This window comes from Trichosurus vulpecula, chromosome 8, assembly GCF_011100635.1.
Source record: "Trichosurus vulpecula isolate mTriVul1 chromosome 8, mTriVul1.pri, whole genome shotgun sequence".
Taxonomy (NCBI): domain Eukaryota; kingdom Metazoa; phylum Chordata; class Mammalia; order Diprotodontia; family Phalangeridae; genus Trichosurus; species Trichosurus vulpecula.
In genome coordinates, this window is record NC_050580.1 from 185,512,820 (window position 1) to 185,532,182 (window position 19,363).

General features: G+C 36.3%; 1 protein-coding gene across 1 annotated transcript in view; it reads right to left on the reverse strand.

Moving 5' to 3' along the window:
- The window catches only part of RYR3 (ryanodine receptor 3), a 633,352-nt gene that overhangs the window by 200,312 nt on the left and 413,677 nt on the right, over positions 1-19,363 (reverse strand). Inside the window, exons 42-46 of the mRNA XM_036736677.1 lie at positions 19,230-19,333; positions 14,773-14,908; positions 7,650-7,830; positions 6,094-6,205; positions 2,078-2,198 (exon numbers count right to left, since the gene is read on the reverse strand). Coding sequence (XP_036592572.1) covers positions 2,078-2,198; positions 6,094-6,205; positions 7,650-7,830; positions 14,773-14,908; positions 19,230-19,333 — 654 coding nt within the window. The remainder of the gene's footprint in view (positions 1-2,077; positions 2,199-6,093; positions 6,206-7,649; positions 7,831-14,772; positions 14,909-19,229; positions 19,334-19,363) is intronic.

Sequence of the window (19,363 nt, forward strand, 5' to 3'; positions counted from 1 at the left end):
GGGAGGATTTTAAAATGATACTGCTAAATCTTTTTTGCCAAAAAGTCAGGCTTTATAACAAGTTCTCTAATTAGCTCTCATAATGAGATTAGGACAGAAGGCAAAGGGTTTGGCCAGGATTAGTGAAGAATGGAGGGGAAGAGACTATGATTTTAAAATCACTTCTGTTTAGTAGATTGTAACACTGTTAGCTAAACTGCACAATGTCACACAGCAAAGACCAGGTCTATTGATTTCCTGGCCAGGGACCATTTGATTCTGGTAGCATTTTCTTAAGAAAATTCATTATTTGGCTCTTGCTGTTAAAACACCTGCTGTTTGAGTTCTACAGAAGATATTACCCAACTTGTGAGAAAGAACTCAAATATTGATCAGAGAGGTGAATGCTGGATCAAAACTCTTCATACATTATTGATCTGATGTGTGGTTCCCTAAAGGCTTGTATCGTGATGCTGAGAACTATTTATACAGAAGGAGACATGGCTTCTGATTGGCTGAGAGAAACCTCTGAGTTCTGAGAGAGAATTTGAGAAAAATAATTAAGAAGGGCAAACACAAACTTTTGAAATATGGACTAGAGCCACACCTCCAATATGTCCCTTGATTCCTAGCACCTGGAAACCTTGACTACTAAGGGAAATTCCTTTACCCACCTCCACATCGTTCTCTCTTTTGGTGGCTGAGCTGAGATGTGGTCTCACCTACAAATAGATATTCTATCACATGTCCAATTTCTGTTTATTGTTTACTTTGATGAGATTTACTAGCTTTCTGTGATTTTCTTTTACATAACCAGCATTTGGTGAAGATGAGACGGAGCTAAACTATCAAGAATAAGCTAGGTGTTGCTCTCCCCTTAAAAGTGACTAGAGATGGTAGCTTTTATTCTTTATTTCTTTCTTTATTAATTTATTTTGCTCCCTTTCTTTATTATTTTCATATCACCAGATTATAGGTATTTGGTATGTGTTAAATAGACAGATATATTTTTAGCCTGATAGTTCTCTTGGAGAAAGGCAAGTGGAAGAGTGAGCACCCAACCATTGTCCTCCTCTTGCTCCCCAAAAAGGTGATAATCATAGTCTCCCTTGGTGATAGGGTGGACCAGATTCTTGATAGCTAACTTTGATACATGTGGGCCAGTATTATATTTATATTAGCCAGGGAGACAACATACAATCTACACATAAAATGAATACAAGGCAATTTATAGGGTGGGAATTGAGCCCTAACCATTGGGAAGATCAGGAAAATCCTCTAGAACAGAGGGGGTCAAAAACACACTGCTGAAATGTTGGGTTCAGCCCTAACCAGATTAAAGTAAAACTGGGAAATATTTAACAAAATAAATAAAAAATTAGATAGAAAATAGATAATGCTAATATGTGATTTTCAAAGTCAATATGGAGTTAGTATGGTTTAGTGGCCCTTGTTTCTATTTGAGTTTGACATCATTGCTCTAGAAGGAGGTAACATGGGAGCTGAGCCTCGAAAAATGCTACCCAAATTGTAGATACAGTGCCTGAGAAAGGCCAAGGAACTTTGAGGGAAGATGCATTGTAAATTAAACCATAAGCCACACGAGGCATTAGGCATTAGGACATAACCTATTTTTGCATGATTTTTGACAGAGAAGGACAAGGGACTATGGCATAGGCATGAAGGGAGACCTCACAGCTGATCTGTCTGTCTGCCTTGAGATGTCTGCAGTTTATTTCCTAGAATACATGGGCACTGGGACATAGAGACACTTTCTATCTCCCTTAACCCCATCAGTCTTATTACAGGTAACCTGGTATTCAGTGGGCAATGGCACCTCTATGCTAATGAAAGAAAAGAACGAGTAGCTTTTGATTTGGGGGAAAACTGGAGATGTCATAAAAGGACTAGATGTAAATTCATGTGTAACACCTAGCAGAGAAAATGTGAGAATTATAGGAACTGTCCCCAATTTTTCCCCTTTGTAATTTCTGCCAATCGAGCAAATTTCTCAAGGGAAAGCCTTAAAGAAATATTTAAGTACTACTCTCAGATTATATGCTCATAAACTTTAAAAAAGTGATCCTGATACCATTACCTTTGTTAAGGGTGGGAAGTTTCAAAGGGATACTGATAATCCCTACCAAATCTTCTGTGGGGACCAGGGAGCGAAGGATTGACCTGATTCGGATGGCTTCCCCTTTTCCTGTATGGATAAGCTGTCAAAACAGAAACCTATGTTTAAATATGCTAAATAACATATTCCCTATCTGCACCCCATAATGTTGCTCCTATTTCCTATTTTCTACACACAGGACTAAATCAAGGGATCAAACTGCTTTCTTTAAGGCATATATCTTCATGCTACACAATTACAACCTAATTTAGGATCACAGGAAAAAAGGTTTGAATTGACTGGAAATGCTTCTAAAGAGACATTCTGCCTAAGAAAATAATTTGATTTACTTGGTGGGACTATTAATCAGAAATTAGAATACAGAATTAAGGAACCAAATTTCACCTACAAATATGAGCTGTGATGGGGGAACTGAATTACTATTTGAGTATTTTATGGTTTGGAATGGGAGCAGATGTCCCATTTTCCCCTCTAAGATACAGAGATTTCTAAGAAACCATACAATGAACATTAACAATACACTGCTAGCTACACTACCATTGTCTACCTCCTGAGTATTATAGCTTTCGTGGAACTTCAGGATCAATGAAGAGAGGCAGCTTCTCATGATGATAGCAACTGCATGTACTGCCCATTGCCAAGTGACATCTGAGATGATTCTTCAATGAGTTAGGAGAATGAAGATGATAGAGGGATCTATGCATTAACCCACAGAGGTGACCTGAATATGTAGACCCTGACTCAAGTTTTAAGCTTTTTAATACTTCACGATAGACCTGAAACTGTGGGGAAAATGTAGTTTGCTGAAGTGACAGCTGTAAGGAATGGTTTATAAATGCTGAAAAGAATTGAGTGATATTTAATATTTGCCACTCAAAGACTTCAAAGAACTTCACGGTGTTTTTATTTTTATTTTTTTAAGATTAAAAAAATACAAAAATACAAACAGTGTGAAATGGAGATGAATGAATACTTTGTCTCAATTCATGTAGGGAAAGAACTAGGGTTACAGAGCATGAATTTTGCTGTTCAGTACAATCCTCTGTCCTTTGTTGTCTTTATAGCACACCTCTTTATAAGGATGATAACAACAGCTCATTTTATATACCACTTTGAGGTTTTTAAAGGCCTTTATCTCATTATCTCATCCTAACTTCCAATTTCTATAAAGTAGGTTCTTTCATTATTCCCATTTTGCAGATCAGGAAACGGAGATCTGAGAGATTAAATTTATTTGCCCCTTATCAAACAACTAGTAAACATCTGAGGTGCAATTTGAACAAAAACATTTTTCACTCAAAGTTCAATATACTACATCTTTTGCAACAACATCTCTCATTTGAAAGGTCCATGATTTGAAGAGCTTAATCAAATAATTTGAATGGGTATATAAACAATCCAGTCATAGAATCAGAAAAAATGGAATATATTGGCAGGAGGCTATTATACATGCCTACATTATTTACATACACATTATGAGTATTTGATTAAAATATAATCTGTTGATCACCCTTTCCTCCTGGATACTCTATTCTCTCTAGCTTTTTCCAGAACAACACTCCTCATTCCCCTGCTACCTATGTGATCACTTCTTCCCAGTCTCTTTTGCTGGATCCTCATCCAGAACATGTGCTCTAACTGTAGATGTCCCTCAGGGTTCTGTCCTGGGCCCTCTTCTCTTGTCCCTTTATAGAACTTCACATGCTGATCTCATCAACTTCCATTACCATCTCTATGTTGATGATTCTCAGATCTACCTGTCCTGCCCCAACCTCTTTGCTGACCTCACATCTCCAACTGCCTTTCAGACATCTCAAACTGGATGTCCATCTATCTGAAGCTAAATATATCCAAAACACAACTCATTATTTTCTCCCCCAAACCTCCCAGCCTTATTGTAGAGGGCAATAACATCATCTGAGTCCCTCAGGCTCACAACAGGCTCACATCCTTAACTCCTCACTATCTCTCATATCCAAGTTGTTGCCAAGGCCTGTCAATTTCACCTCTGCAACATCTCTCGAAAATACCTTCTTTTCTTCTTTGACATTGTTACTACTCCAGTGTAGGTCCTCATCACCTCACACCTGGATTATGACAATATCTTGCTGGTGGATCTGCCTGCCTCACGTCCCTACCCTCTTCACTCTATCCTCCATTCAACTGCCAAAGAGATTTTCCTAAAGCACATTCTCCAACATCATTCTCCAACTCAGTAAACTTCAGCAGCTCCCTGTCACCTCCAGGAACAAAATATCAAAATGCTCTATTTGGCATTCACAAAATCCTTTATAATCAAGCCCCCTCTTACCTTTCCAGTTTTATTATAGCTTACTTTCTGCTACATACTCTTTGATCCAGTAACAATGGCCTCTGGATCAGTAATAAAACACTTTATCTCTTTGCTCCAGGTATTTTCTCTGGCTGTCTCCCTTGCCTGGAATGCTTTCCCTTCTCACCTCTGCCCACTGACTCCATTGGCTTCCTTCAAGTCCCAACAAAAATCCCATTTTTAACTGAAAGGCTTTCTTATCACCTCTTAATTTTAGTGCCTTCTCTCTGTTGATTATTTCCTATTTATCCTCTACATGGCTTGCTTTATATGTATTTGTTTGCATGTTGTCTCCCCTATTATATTGTAAACTCCTTGAAGACAAAAGCTGTCTTTTGCCTCTTTTGTGTCCCCGGCACTTAGCACGGTGCCTGGCATGTAATAGGTGCCTAATAAATGTTTTTTTAAAAATTGATTAATGGGGTCTGCTTTCCATGAATATTAAGTGGGATGAAGTGGCATATTATCATATTCTTAAAATTTATACCAATCCCCAGTCCAGAATTCTAAATTCCTTTGGAAAATCCTCTACAATAATTAGAATGCACAGGGGTAAATAGACAGGAAAGTAGACACCTAGGCCCATAACGAGCAAGAAAACAATTCTCCTAGAGAATTATCAAGAAGTTTCTCTCATTTATTTGCTCCCTTTTGCTCTAATGTTTTCTTTTTATTTCATATTGCCTCATACTCTCCCAAACTAAAAAGCAAACAAACCCATAAATGGGGGTAGGGGGGTTAATTAGAGATTGCTTCCAATCTTTCAGAAATAACCCAGGGGTTATTCTTCAGACTTCCCAATTTGATGATGGCAGGGAGAACTTCTCAACTTTTTAAGCTGAAAAGCAAACATACACATATAAACAGTCCTTTCTCTTTCTTAGACTGATAAATTAAACTTATAATTTAACAGGGAAAATGAAGTAAAAAGCATACAATATGGACAGTTAATTTCCTTGATGCATTCCAAGTTACTGAAATTTATTTCTTTTTTCCAATATAAAGTAAGTACTTATAAAACAAAGACTTATAGTAGTGTCACCCTGAAAGATTTTACTCCAGGCAATATTCAGTGGCTTCCAGCATTTTTTCAGATTTTTGTGGTATATATTTGAAATTGTGTCATCAAAGGATAGATCCCAAAGAAAATCAAACAAAAACAAAACAAAGATAAAACCAGCGCATATCCCAAAGCCCCAGTCCCAAATAAAAACAAGGCACTTTGGCTGAGATATTCTATAGAATCTCCTACTAAGAAATAACTAAATATAAGGAGAATTTATTTCATGGTGCCTAACTTGGTGGTAAAAATTACTTTCCATGATGAGACTGTTTCAATAGACCCCATTTGTTACATTTTGCTAAAGCACAAGTAAGATCCTCATCATAATTCAGTGATGCTTTCCAAAAGGAAATGTATAGAAGAGATACTGAAAGAATTCTATTGAGAAACCACATAAAATATAGGGATATATTACATATAGAAATCTCCCCATAAAGCAACTAAATCAGGCAGTAGGAATGAAAAGTACACTTGATTTTAGCCATGATTCTTTAGCCAAGAACTATGAGGGAACATATTAACAGGATGAAAAAGTACACTGCTTCTTATTGTAGTTAATCTAATGGAACACCAATCACTTACGTGCATTTCAGGTGCACAGCGGCCCAGCAGGTCTATGAGTGCTGAATAAAACGACATGATCGAATTGCCCATGTGTACAATCTCCTCCTCAGTGTCATCTTCCTCTGAATTGCTGAGAGAAAACCAAATACAATGAAGGGGTGAGTCAGCCTGGGAAGCAATGGGCCATATTTTCTAAGTCAAGGGAAATAGGAAGTTTGGATGACTGCTTTCTATTAAAAAACATTTACCATGTTATACCCAGGAAGGAGCCCATGCAAAGATGAGCTAAGTTTTCAAGAACACTATTATCCAAACAGACACTAATTTCCAAATACCAGGAATGTAGGTACAGTAATTATTTTTCATACAGTTCAGGAAATTTAAATATTCACTTATGCTATATATGAACACATGACTGTTTTGAAGGGAATCAGGTCTATCATTCTAGGTTCTCAAGGATATCAAGTCACAATCAATCTGAACTAAAGCAAAATTACACATTAAAAATTCTGACCACCCAAGTAGTATAAATAGATTATCCTCAAATCTCACATTAACTATTAATATCAGTTCTTTTCCATTTTAAAGATTTATGTAGCAAAAAAATCCCTGGAGTCAGAGTCAGGACACTTGGATTCTAGCCCTAGCTCTAGTATTGACTAGCTGTGTGACCTCTGTGGTAAGTCACTTCATCTTTCTAGTGGACAATTCCTCATCTCTAAAATGAAATGGTTGGAAAAATGATTTTTAAGGTTTTTCTCAATTCTGAAATTCTATGATTTTCAAAACTGTTTTTGAAGAAAGAGAAGGAACAAAAAGAGTTTCACTACTTTTTGGATAACTGACAAGGGAGGGGAGTGGTATTTCCACAGTCTGGAGTAAGTTTTGACTAGCAGTAAAAAATAAAGGACAGACATGGGGAAAATGTAGCTAGTTCATTAATTATGTAGTCAATCTCTGAAAATCAAGAATTTATATTAACAATAATTTATGATTTTCAACATCCTCCTCCTTAAATGGGGCTCAACACATTTATCTAACTAATCCTCATACTTTTGGCATAGGAATTAATAATAGCTACATATTTTTGTAGGTTATGAGTATAGGATGAAGCCCACAAACACAAACTGCCTTAAGCCGAACAAATAATTAATTGGACTAACTTTGGCCTAGGTCATCTTGAAAACAGAAATTATAAATTAGGGAAAGTGGCCTCTAACTAAAACATTGTGAATGACTATGTGGTCCTTGAAGTGACCTTCTCCACTCTAAGTCATGTAACTCACTCTAAGCAAGTGCAGTAGTGGGTATAATGAAGAGTGGTTAAGGAAGGAGAAGAGTGGTAGGCTTATTTGCAAGGCCCATTACCTGGGTCAAGTCCCAGGATAGAATAAATGAAGATGACTAAGTGGTTGTAAAGAGTTTTCATTATACTATTGAAGGGCCAAAATTTTCCTAATTAGGATACAACTGATACTTCATAAGTCATCAATTTTATTCACAGTATGTAGGGGAATCACTATGCCAGTTCACAAGTTTTAAGCACTTAACAAAAGGCAATTCCATTTACTTACATTTCTTTCTTATATCCCTGAGAAGGAAGATCGAGGGCTGGGTTCTCAGAGATTTTAATAGCTCCTTGCATGGCTGCCAACAGACCGTTTCCTCCTTCACCCCTTAGAGCTGGTCCAAAGCATTCTGGACGTCTTATAAGAAGCTTGACAACAACACTAGCATTTTCTTCCACACTTTCACCTAAGGAAAATAAGCACTCGTGTCTACCTCATATAAAAGAATGACAGAGGAATCAGCTTTTAATTATTTGGTTTGGGGATATAAAATTTCATTAAACCTGTAACTTACTATATTAAGAGGCTGTAATGATAGAGGGAAATTTGGTCTTTGTATAAAGCAATATAGTCTGTTTATATAAAATTATAAGATTCAAACATTGACATAGTTCCATTACCTTGCTCTGAATTTAAATGAGTTTTACCTCTCCAAAGGCAAGAAATAGTTCAAGATACTAAGTGAAAACAAAAGAAAAATAAGACTGTCTTTTTTTTTTAAACTCAGTGAAGGTTTGCTGAAAGGCAAATAGTTGTAGATAGTTGCAGCTCATATTTGTGGCTGAAAATCAACATCATGATAATGGCCATGTTTAGTTGAGTTATAGTTTTCCAACAAAATCTGATTCTTAGAATTTCACTAAAATATTTATTATTTCTTCTGTTATTGTAGATCCCTTCTTGCTCGTAATCTAAGGGCAAAATTGCAGCACTCTAAAAAAGTTTTTCTATTGAATTATAATAGAACAGAGTAAATATAAGATTCTCAAAGTCATTATTTTCTGGGTTAAATATAACCAAAAGATTTTTATAGAACTAATAAATGAAATGGAAGAAGTTCTTTTAGAAACAATATTGATTAAAATGACTTAATGGATACCCTGTAAGTAACATTTGTAGTAAGTATTATCTAGAATTTCCTAATTTCATTGTTTTACATAGCAAAGTTTTTTGTTTGGTCAAAAAGGGCTTTAAAATGTTACTATCAGAGTAGAAATTAAGTAGTACATTACAATAAATTCAAAAGAAATATACAAATGTTATATATTCATTAGAGAGATAATATTGGAATGTTTGCTTATTTGCAGTTGAGTAGAGGATCCAGACTTGAGAATACCTTAGAATTTTAAAAAAATCATGGCAGCAAATGAGCCCATCTCATATAAACTTTAATAATTAGATTTGTAAAATTTTTTGAGATCCTTCAATGAAACATGATAATTACTAGTTCAGAGTCCAAGGGCTCATGTAAAAATTAGTACTACTTTATATAAGTATATGCTAAGTTAAATTCACTCAAATCTACTACAATAAATGTTGGAAGAATAAAAAGCTTTCTAAGCTGCATTAGATGTTTCATTTATTTCAAGTAATAACTACCCCAACCAAGATCCTTTATGACAAAATTATTTGAGGGATCCTTTAGAATTCATTTTAATGGGATTTGGTCTCTAACAGTAACAATGATATCTTGGATCCTTGCAGTATTTTCCCTTACGGGAGCTTTATATACTTTTACACTTATTCGCCTGACTCTAAATAATTCCTTTCAACAATAATTTTGAGAAAGCAACATTTTTTTCTTTCCAAATCCTTATGAAGCAGTTAAGGGGAAGACAATACAATTCTTATTTTGCATATGGACATATTATGGAAATACAAGGCTAGACTTGAAAAGCATAGAGACTTGACTTCATACTGATTTTCTCCTCCTTTGCTTTAGTCTCTGATGAAGAGGTGACTCAACCCAGCTAAGGCCAACTCCTCTATATGTATGTTCACTGACATTTCCTCCTGTCTTCTCTTGCAGACTGCCTCCAAAATCATACTCTCTATAACTCTAATTTCATTCTTCCTACATACTGGCTCCTTCATTGCTGCCAATACAAAGGGCCAAGTCTTTCTCATTTTGAGAAAAACAAACCAAACCAAACTGCTCATTAGATTCTGCCATGCCTTTAATATCTGTTCTCCCTTTCACAGTCAAATTACTAGAAAAAATTATCTACACTTAGTGACTTGACTTCTCTTACTTGTTTCTTAGCCCTGTGCAATATGGCCTCGAACCTCATCATTTATCTGTCATTAATTTTTTTAAGTATACAAAACCACCCGGAATACCTTTTAAATGAAACTTGTTTTCTAAGAAGTATATATTAAATTCATTATAGTATGACAGACACTACCCTGTTTATCCTTTTTAAGTTCTTTCTGTTCTCTTCTGTGTATTTTTAAAATGTTTAGAAAATGTTTTATTGATGATCCTTTCCCCTTTTTGGTCTCTCTCTCTCCAATTCTTCCTAATCATTTTCCCCCATAAAAATAAAAGCCTTTCCTTGTAACCAACAAATAGTTAAATAAAACAAATTCATACATTGGCCATGTCTGAAAACTTATGTTTCATTCTGCACCTTTAGTACATCACCTGGCTGCCAAGAGGAAGGAAGCATACTTAGTCATCACTCTTCTGAGTTGTAATTAGTTGAACATTTGTTTATTACAGTTCCTAACTCATTCAAAGTTGTTTTTCTTTACATAAAACAGTTCTCCCTGTTCTGCTCATGAGTTGTAATTAATTGGATATTGTGTTTATTACAGTTCCTAACTCATCCAAAGTTGTTTTCCTTTACATAAAACAGTTCTCCCTGTTCTGCTCACTTCGCTCTGCATCAGGTCATACACTTCCTCCCAGTGAACCCATCACTTTTGCCATTTTAGAAGGTACCATAATATTATACCAATATTCCACAGTTTGTTCAAGAACTCCTCAACTGATGAGCACCTACTGTTTCTGGTTCTTTGCTTTAAATATTTTTGCTAAAAGTGTTGCTATAAATATTTTTGTGCACATGGTTCCTTTCCTTCTTTTTTATTTCTTTGGGATGTAACACTAGTAGAGACATCATTGGGTCAAAGGGTATGGAGAAGTTAGTTACTTCTGGGGTACATTTCCAAATTGCTTTCCAGAATGGTTGGAATGATTCAAAGCTCTATCAACAGTGCAATAGTGAACCTGACCTTCCAAACTCCCTTTAACAATTATTTTCTTTTTTTATGTTTTTGCTAATAATCCAATACTTTTACACCAACATTTATTAGAGATTGGTCCATAGGCTTTTTTCCTCTGCTTTATCTCTGTTTTAGGTATCAGGAGCATATCTGTCTAATCAAAGAAGTTTGGTTCCTTCTTTCCCTATTTTTGTAAACAGTTTTCTTTGTCAGAGATTTATCAAATCTAACTTTTCTAAAATTTATCTTGGGCCTTCACTTATTCCTTATTTATATTTTTAGATAAAATACCTTTATCTTTGCAGCTAGGTGGCACAGTGGATAAAGTGTCAGACTTGAAATCTGGAAGGCCTATGCTCAAATCCACCCATAGAAACTTTTATTAGCTGTGTGACCCTGGGCAAGTCATTTGTGTTTGCCTCAGTTTACTCAACTATAAAAGGGAGATAATAATAGTACATACATGGCAGAATTGTTGTGAGAATCAAATGAGAATACTTGTAAAGTCCTTATTGCAGTGCTTGGTACATAGTAGGTGATATAGAAAAGTTTATTCCGTTCTTCTTTCCCCCTTTTTGTTACATTTGTCCAGGTGTTAAAGAAACACATCAATTTTGTTATAGTTTTGCTGGCTACTTTTCCCTGTAATTGAATGAGCATTTCCTTTAATTACTTCCGTGTTCATATACTCTTTTTTCATGCAACCTAGTTAAGAGAAATGGTAAATTCTTCACCTTTCTTAATTCTACTTCAGCATATTACATTTTTCTTTTTCTTTCTTCTTTTAAAACCAACAAAAGGAAACAAAATGATAGCTAAGCCCCATGTTTGTCTTCTTAAACTCTTTCTGGGACTCTTGAAGCCAGTGGAATTCTAAAGGGATATTTGTCTTTTCTTCCATTATTAAAATATAAGATCTTCTTAATCATCATTTAGCCCCTTCAAATTGCTCAACTGCTTCAAAATGTTCCAAAAACCTTTCTGTTTCTCTTGTCTATTTTTGTGTTTCGAAAATTCTACCCATCTCTGGTCTTTTTATCAGGAATGTTTTAAGATCCTCTATTCTTTTAAAAATCCATTATCACCCCAATAGGATTATATTAAATTTGTAAGGTAAATTATTCTTACCCGCAGTGAGATGGCATGCCTTAATTATTTTTCCCATTAGAATATCATAATCAAGATTCTCATTTAAAATAATTGTGGCATAGTTTTATATGATCTGGACTTTAATTTCTTGGTACTTGAACTCTCTTTCTGGCTACTTTCAGTATTTTTTATTCCTTGACTTGGGAATGCTAGATTTTGGCCATGACAATTTGAAATTTCTCTCAGGATGTGAATGGTGGCTTCTTTCTGTTTTCACTTTGCCACCTGGTTCCAATAACTTTGGGTAGTTTTAGAGAAATACAGTGTTGAAGTTTTGGTTTGGTCCTTATTCTTGGGGAGAGCAATGATTTTAAAATGAATTCTCCTTGACATATTTCACATGTCTAATTCAGTCTTCTGACATTTTCCCCCATTATTTCTTGCCTCACAGAATTATAGAATTCAATTCATTTCACTTTTTTTTCAGGGAGTCTGCTATTTGAATACTCCTCCCCCACCAAGTCAGCAAATATTTATTAAGCACTGCCTATGTGGATGACAAGGATATATTTGTGACTGACCTCATGACATGGGGGACGGGGAAGGGAAGGGAATGAGCATTTATGCAGTACTCACTAGGTGCCAGGCACTGTGTTCAGCTCTTTTACAAACATTACATCATTTGATCCTCACAATAACCCTGCCAGCTAGGTGCTGTTATTTTCTCCATTTTTTTCAGTTGAAGAAACTGAAGCAAAAAGGTTAAGTGATCATTTTTGCCTATTTCCTTGGTTAAAGTTTTCTATTTACTATTCTAAACTATTATTCTTTTTCCAATCTCCCACCCCCTCACCCCAATTTGATTTCCATTCTAATTTTAATTTAAAAAAATCTTTCACTCCATCTATTCCATCTACTATTGGTTCTACCTGTACTTGCTGCAGAGTTATTCTCTTCTGGGATTTATACTCTAAATTTCTTAATTTCTTCATTGTGTTCAGTGTTTTCTTCTGTTTGTTCATATCTCTCACCTCAGTTTCTGGATTGGGAATTTGTGATGGCTATGTTTTGTCTTCTCCCACACTTAGTGGGCAGATCCTGTTTGGTCCTGTCCTCTCTAACATCTTAAAGCTATCAATGCTACTGAAGTTCCAGGGGGGGTGGCTGACACTAGATCCTGACGTGCTTCAATCCCAGGTTTATTCCTCAGTATCCTGGTGGTACAACAGCATGCTGGCCTTGGCTTACCTTCTTTTTATATAAGCTGTAATCAGGAGTAGGTTCTGTCCTGTGCTGTGGCCCTAACAGGAACTGGTTACACAATGGGGATTATTCTGGCCTCAATCCTCCTGAAAGATCTTGCTAGATGTGAGGCCAGTTACTGAGTTGGCCCTTTCTCTTGCTGCAGCTCTAAGTGTGCCAAAGCATGCACTACTTTACTCCCTTGAATAGTGACTTATAGGAATTAGCTTTCTCTTCTTTTATTGCTCTGACAGGCCAGGGCTGAGATACTGCTAGTTTCAGCACCTGATCATTAGAACTTAAGCTAGCTTCAGCCTCCCCTGGAATAACTGAGCATACTCGAATGTTTCTGGCCATTTTCTTGTGCAGTCTTGGACTGGATGGAGAAATTTACCACCATTTTTCTTAGGCCTTATTAATCGTTACTCTATTTGGCATTCTTTTAGGTCTTTGCTGGCATGTGTATAGGAGGCCTTTCACATTGCCAATTAAAACCAGATATCATCAAAGATTTCTTATTTGCTAAATCAGATTTTTTTTCCTCAATCTTCATCTTCCTCAGCCTCTATAAAGCAATGAAATGGTATATCACCCTCTTTGGGAACTCTCACATTTTAGGGTTTTTGTGACACTGCACTTTCTTGGTTCTCCTCCTACTCATATAATTGCTTCTTCTTAGCCTACTTTACTAGTTCATCAATCATATAATCACCCATAACTGTGTGGGTATGTATCAGGGAGGGATTTTCCAGAACTCTGTCCTTAGCCCACTTTTCTCTCTCTACATGTGTTAAATATCATCTTTATGAGGTTGCCTCCCAAATCTAAATAACCATCTCTAGCCTCTCCCTTGAGCTCCAGATATACATCTTTAACTTCCTACTGGACATTTCAAATTTTGCTGTAGGAATCTCAAATTGAGTATGTCCAAAATAGAATTCATATTTTCCCCCAAACCTACTACTTCCCTATTTGTGTTAATTGTGCTACCATTCTTCTAGTTAACCTTTGAACCTTCCACATTCAAAACTCTTATGTTATCCATAACTCCACTCTCTCCCTCATCCCACAAATCCAAACAGTTGCCAAATACTGTTGTTTCTTCTCCATGACATCTCTCACACCAGTCTCACTCTTTGCTCACACAGTAAGCTATTTTACCAACTATATTTCTAGTCTCATTAACACATTATTCTCATTACACACACTAAGTTTTAGTCAAACTGGTCTTGCTATTCCTCATGCACAACATTCCATATCCCATATCTATGTTTTTGCATTAGCTGTTTAACATGAATGGAATGCATTTTCTCCTCACTTATGACCTTAAAACCCCTTGAAAACTCAGCTCAGATGCCACCTTCAACATGAAACCTTTCTTGATCCCTCTAGAAGTTAATTTCCCCCCCAACTATCTTTTATTTATTTGCAGATATTTTTATATTCTTAGGTATATACACTGTTTACTCCAAGAGAAAATAAGCTCCTTGAGGGAAGGAAATATCTCTTTGGGTTTTTTGCCATTTAAAATCTTTTTCATATTTATTTATTTTATTTTTAATTTATGGAATAAAACAAGCATTTCTGTAACAGTATAGTAAAAAAAAAAGATGATTGCGCATGATACTACAAATCTATTATGTACAACTTGCTATTCCTTTTAAATATATAATAAAATTATTGTATGAATTTCTTTTTTTTCCTTCCCTTCCCCCCCTCTTTGTTTTTGAATTGCCAACATGTGGCTTGGCATGGTTGTCTCTCAATAAACACTTGTTGATTGACTCACTGTTCACAAAGACAGCAAACCGGAGGAAGGACAAGTAACGCTCCCCTTCAATGGGATTCCAGCCAATGTCAGGATATCCCTTGGCCAAGAGCATGGGGCAGCTCTGCAGACCACAGCCTGCTAAGTATGTCACAACCTGCAAAGCATGATAAAATGGTAAATATATATTTAGATGTATATTTGGTTCTAGGGAGTACTATAAATAGCTGTAGAAAATATAGGAACTAGAGAAATTTCTCTTTTCCATAGGTTGAGGGGGACCCAAGCATTCTAGATGTGAAATTCAAAGTGCTTTAATCAAAGTGCCACAACTATTTTTGCTTCCAAGAAGAACTATTACTAATCAAGGAATAGATGCTTTCAGTTACCTTGCATCAAAATATAATTGATATTCAGTTCTGAGAAATATAAGAGATAGCTGTTTATTCAGCAGTCAGTTTCCAAGTCTCCTTCTGGTTCTAAGGAAGTAGGGCAAGGTAAGAAGAGGGATTCTGTACAATAATATATAGAAGTTCATTCACCTCTTAATGGAATCTAAAGGAGCTGGCGCTGAGGGGCTCTACAAGGGATTCTGTAGCTCTCTGTTTATGTCATGATGACATTGTCATTGATTCACAAACATACCCACTCTGTTTCTTCATTAACACCAGTCATCCATCAAAAGTATGCACCATTCTCAGTTTGCAATATAAGGAACAGACAAAGCAGGTTTGCAGAGCATGTCAGGCTCTGTGCTCTCTTATAACTTAATAGAAGCTTCAGTGACTGGGAATATATCCAGAGAATCTCAGATTTGGCATTATGGATATTTCAGACGCTATGCCTTTGCTTGTCATAAAGACATTGTTACAATTCTGACTGAACTCTTTTGGGAGGAAAAGAATAAAATAATAGACTTTATTGCCAGAACAACAAAAACATGGTATAATATTATAGGGAGGACTTTTTAATTCCCCCTCCCAACTTTTTTTCCTGTCCAGATTCCCACTAAAAGGAGATTAAAAAGTCATCATAAAATTTGCTAGTTTTCTAGGCATTTCCCAGGCTTCCTCTGATCCCTTATCAACACCATGAAAAAATTAATAAAGTGTAAGGCAACTCTAGAGGCCACTAGTAAGTTATCCAGTCACCCTTGCAAGTAGTCTCATTCTGAATTGCTCTTATTTGTATCTGTATGATCATCAACAAGAGTAACATGTTCTTGTTCCTTGGAATGTCTTCCTGAGGAAAATTTGTCAGGGGACTATCATGAAATCTAGTTACTAACTGACTGAAATCCATTCAGTCACAGAATTACTAAATGCCCATAGCTTAAAATGACCATAAAATGATCCAACATACTTATTTTAATAATGAGGAAATTGGGGCAGCTGGGTGGTACAGTGGATAGAGCACTGGCCCTGGAGTCAGGAGGATCTGAATTGAAATCTGGCCTCAGACACCTGACACTTAGTAGCTATGTGACCCTGGGCAAGTTACTTAACCTTGATTGCCTCACAAAACAATAATAATGATGATTAAATTGAGGCCAGAAAGATTAGGTGACTTTCCTAAGGTCACAGAGCATGAAATAAGACAAAGTCTTAATTCAAAACCAAGTCTTCGGACTCCAAGTCCAAAATTTTTTGCAAGGCTGATTCCTGTTAGCATTTAAAAACATAGAGGGAAATAAGTCCTTTATGATAATTTGAAATATACCCACTGCTATGGTAGTTTCTACAGCTACCCGCTACTCCTAATCCCATTCCAGATTTTCATTTTCAACCCAGCAAATCTGCATTTTTCTCTAACATATTAATTGAGTGGTTGTTCTCTTTAGTGCTTGAAAAGAACCAAAATGATATCACTATTTTGGGGTCAGTGTGTCTGACCGTGGCTGATCAAACCAATATGAGCTTGGAAGGCTCTACCACAGATCGGGCACAAATAGTCCACATGAACATTTGGAGTGGAGATGTCTCTAAATTTGTGCATCTCATGTTTTTCTGAGCTATTGCGATTCTGCTTTGCTCATGAAGCAAAGAACCTTCTTTGATGTGGGCATGCCATGCTGGGTGGTCCTGCCATGCTGGGTGGTCCTATGCCAGTGTCTCCCACGTCTCCCAATCGATTCCAAAGCTCTTCAGAGACCTTGATACTGTCCTTAATCACTTCTTCTGACCTCTGTGTGAGTACTTGCCTCGTGTGAATTCTGTGTAAAACAGTAATTTAGGTAAACGTATGTTTGGCACTCAAACAATGTGGCCAGCCCATCAGAGTTGCACTCTCTGCAGTAGAGTATGAACGCATGGAATTCAGCTCAAGAAAGGACCTCAGTGTCTGGTACTTTATCTTTGCAAGGTAATATTCAGAATCTTCCTAAGACAATTCAAATGGAAGCTATTCAGTTTCCTGGCATGGAACTGGTATCTTGTCCAGGTTTCACAGGCATACAACAATGAGGTCAGCAAAACAGCTCTGTAGACTTTCAGTTTGGTAGGCAGCTTAATACTTCCTTTCTCCCATACTTTCCTTTGGAGTCTCCCAAACATTTAGCTTGCTCTGGCAATGCATGTGTCAACCTCACCATCGATGTGTACATTTCTGGAAGATACACTGCCAAGGTAGGTGAACTTATTCAGAGCATTCAAAATTTGTCCATTTACCATAACCGATGGTTCCACATATGGATAATGTGGGGCTGGCTAGTGGAAAACCTCTGGTTTCTTGGTACTAATTGTTAGGCCAAAATTAGTAAAAGTGGCAGAGAATTGGTTCATACTCTTGCAAACAAAAAAAAATATGAGATGCACTTCAGAGGTTGCACTAAGTATACAATCACCTGCTAAGAAAAAATCTAGCACTAACTTATTTTCAAGTGAAATAATTTACCATCAGTGTGGTAGCTGACTTTGATGCCATTTTTTAATCTCATTGAAGGCACCTGAAAATATTGCTAAGAGGCATGGGAGCAAGCATACAGCCCTGCTTCATTCCACTGGTGACCGGGAAAGGAGCATCATCCATTATTCAGAACCCATGCAAGAATGCCATCATGGAACTATTCTGAGCTGTTGCAGGAGTGTCCTGGGTTTTCTAACATATATCTTCCAAGAGGCTGCCTAGGTCCTGGTACATTATAAGAATTGTCTGATTTTTTGGCACAGTGTCATTTCAAAGGCTAAATTGAGGTTATGAGCAATATACTATATCTGCAATAAATACTTTGTTTAAAGATCCATTACTAACTGTTTTTTTTGAGGTGAGAAGGGGAAATATGAATTGTTATCTTTCTACTAGCACTACTGGTGACCAGAAAAATCTAAGTTATTGATTTTCTTTTAGAGTTATGTACAGTAGAGCTTGACTAAGGTTAAATCTTTTGAGAATACACACTGTGGAAAAGCACAGCTCGTAACGAAAAAATAATATACATTGGTGGTAGGAATTTTCATAACAATCTGAGTCAAAATAGGTCATTCAACTCTCTAGATATAAAGTCTAGGGGACTTGCCCTTTTTGTCCAAATTCCTCTTTCTTCTCAGCTGAGAGCTTATATTTGTAACTTTAAAAGAGGGGAAGGCTGATCTATGGGTCAATTATTTTCTTAAAAGGAATTAATTGGATCCCTAGCCCCACCCCCTAAAATACTACTTGATATGATCATTTCTGATGAAAGTTGGAAATGTAATATTAATAATTTCTGGCAAAAAGTGAAGTTAACTGATGTCTTTAGGACGCTAGCCAGATCGCTCATTTGATTAGAAGACAGCATGGTACTAATGAAACCGAGGTCATTAGTTTAATCTTATAGCCAAAGACTGTACCTTTAGCCCTAGTTAGCCCTTTAGCAAATGCCCCTGGGTCACAAGAGAAGAAAAGGGAAAGGATATGACTATATCTCTGCAATATTATTTACATCAGAGGAAAAATAACTTAACATACATGAACATCAGTGCCATATTTCTATGTATGTATAAATCACATTTACATAGGCATATGTTCTTCATATATTTATTCTGAATAAAAATATCTGTCTAACCTTCCCTGTATTAGTCTAGAAATTCTTTGGGAGCAGATAATTTCTTGTCATTTCTTAGTTGACAGCTCAGTGTTATTTACCCCAATAGGTATGCAACAAGTGCTTGCTGATTGGATTTATGTATACAAATACACAAATATTTCTGATATGTGCACTTAGAAAAATAATATAGTCAGAATTACCATACCACTATTATTATATCAATACTATCACATTTTTCTTTTGAGACTGCTTAGATACATAGCTTTCTGAAAGGAACTTTCTTTGGCTTACTTTTCATTCATTCATACATACCAAATATTTAATACGTACATACTATGTGCTAAGTACTTAGGATACAAGGACAAAAGTGAAAACATCTACATGCTCAAGGATTTTAAGTTCCATTTTCCTTGCTTTTGCTGCATAAATCACATTACCATCTAAGAGTGGTTACCTTCTCAAGGTCTGGCTCCTCCAAGCCCAGTGCCAATTCATTGTTGTCCATGACTGATGAAGCTGCCACATCAAGTGGGGTGGAACCCCTCATTGCTGGCGAGGCTGCAGAAAGACAGGAAAGAACAGAGAAAG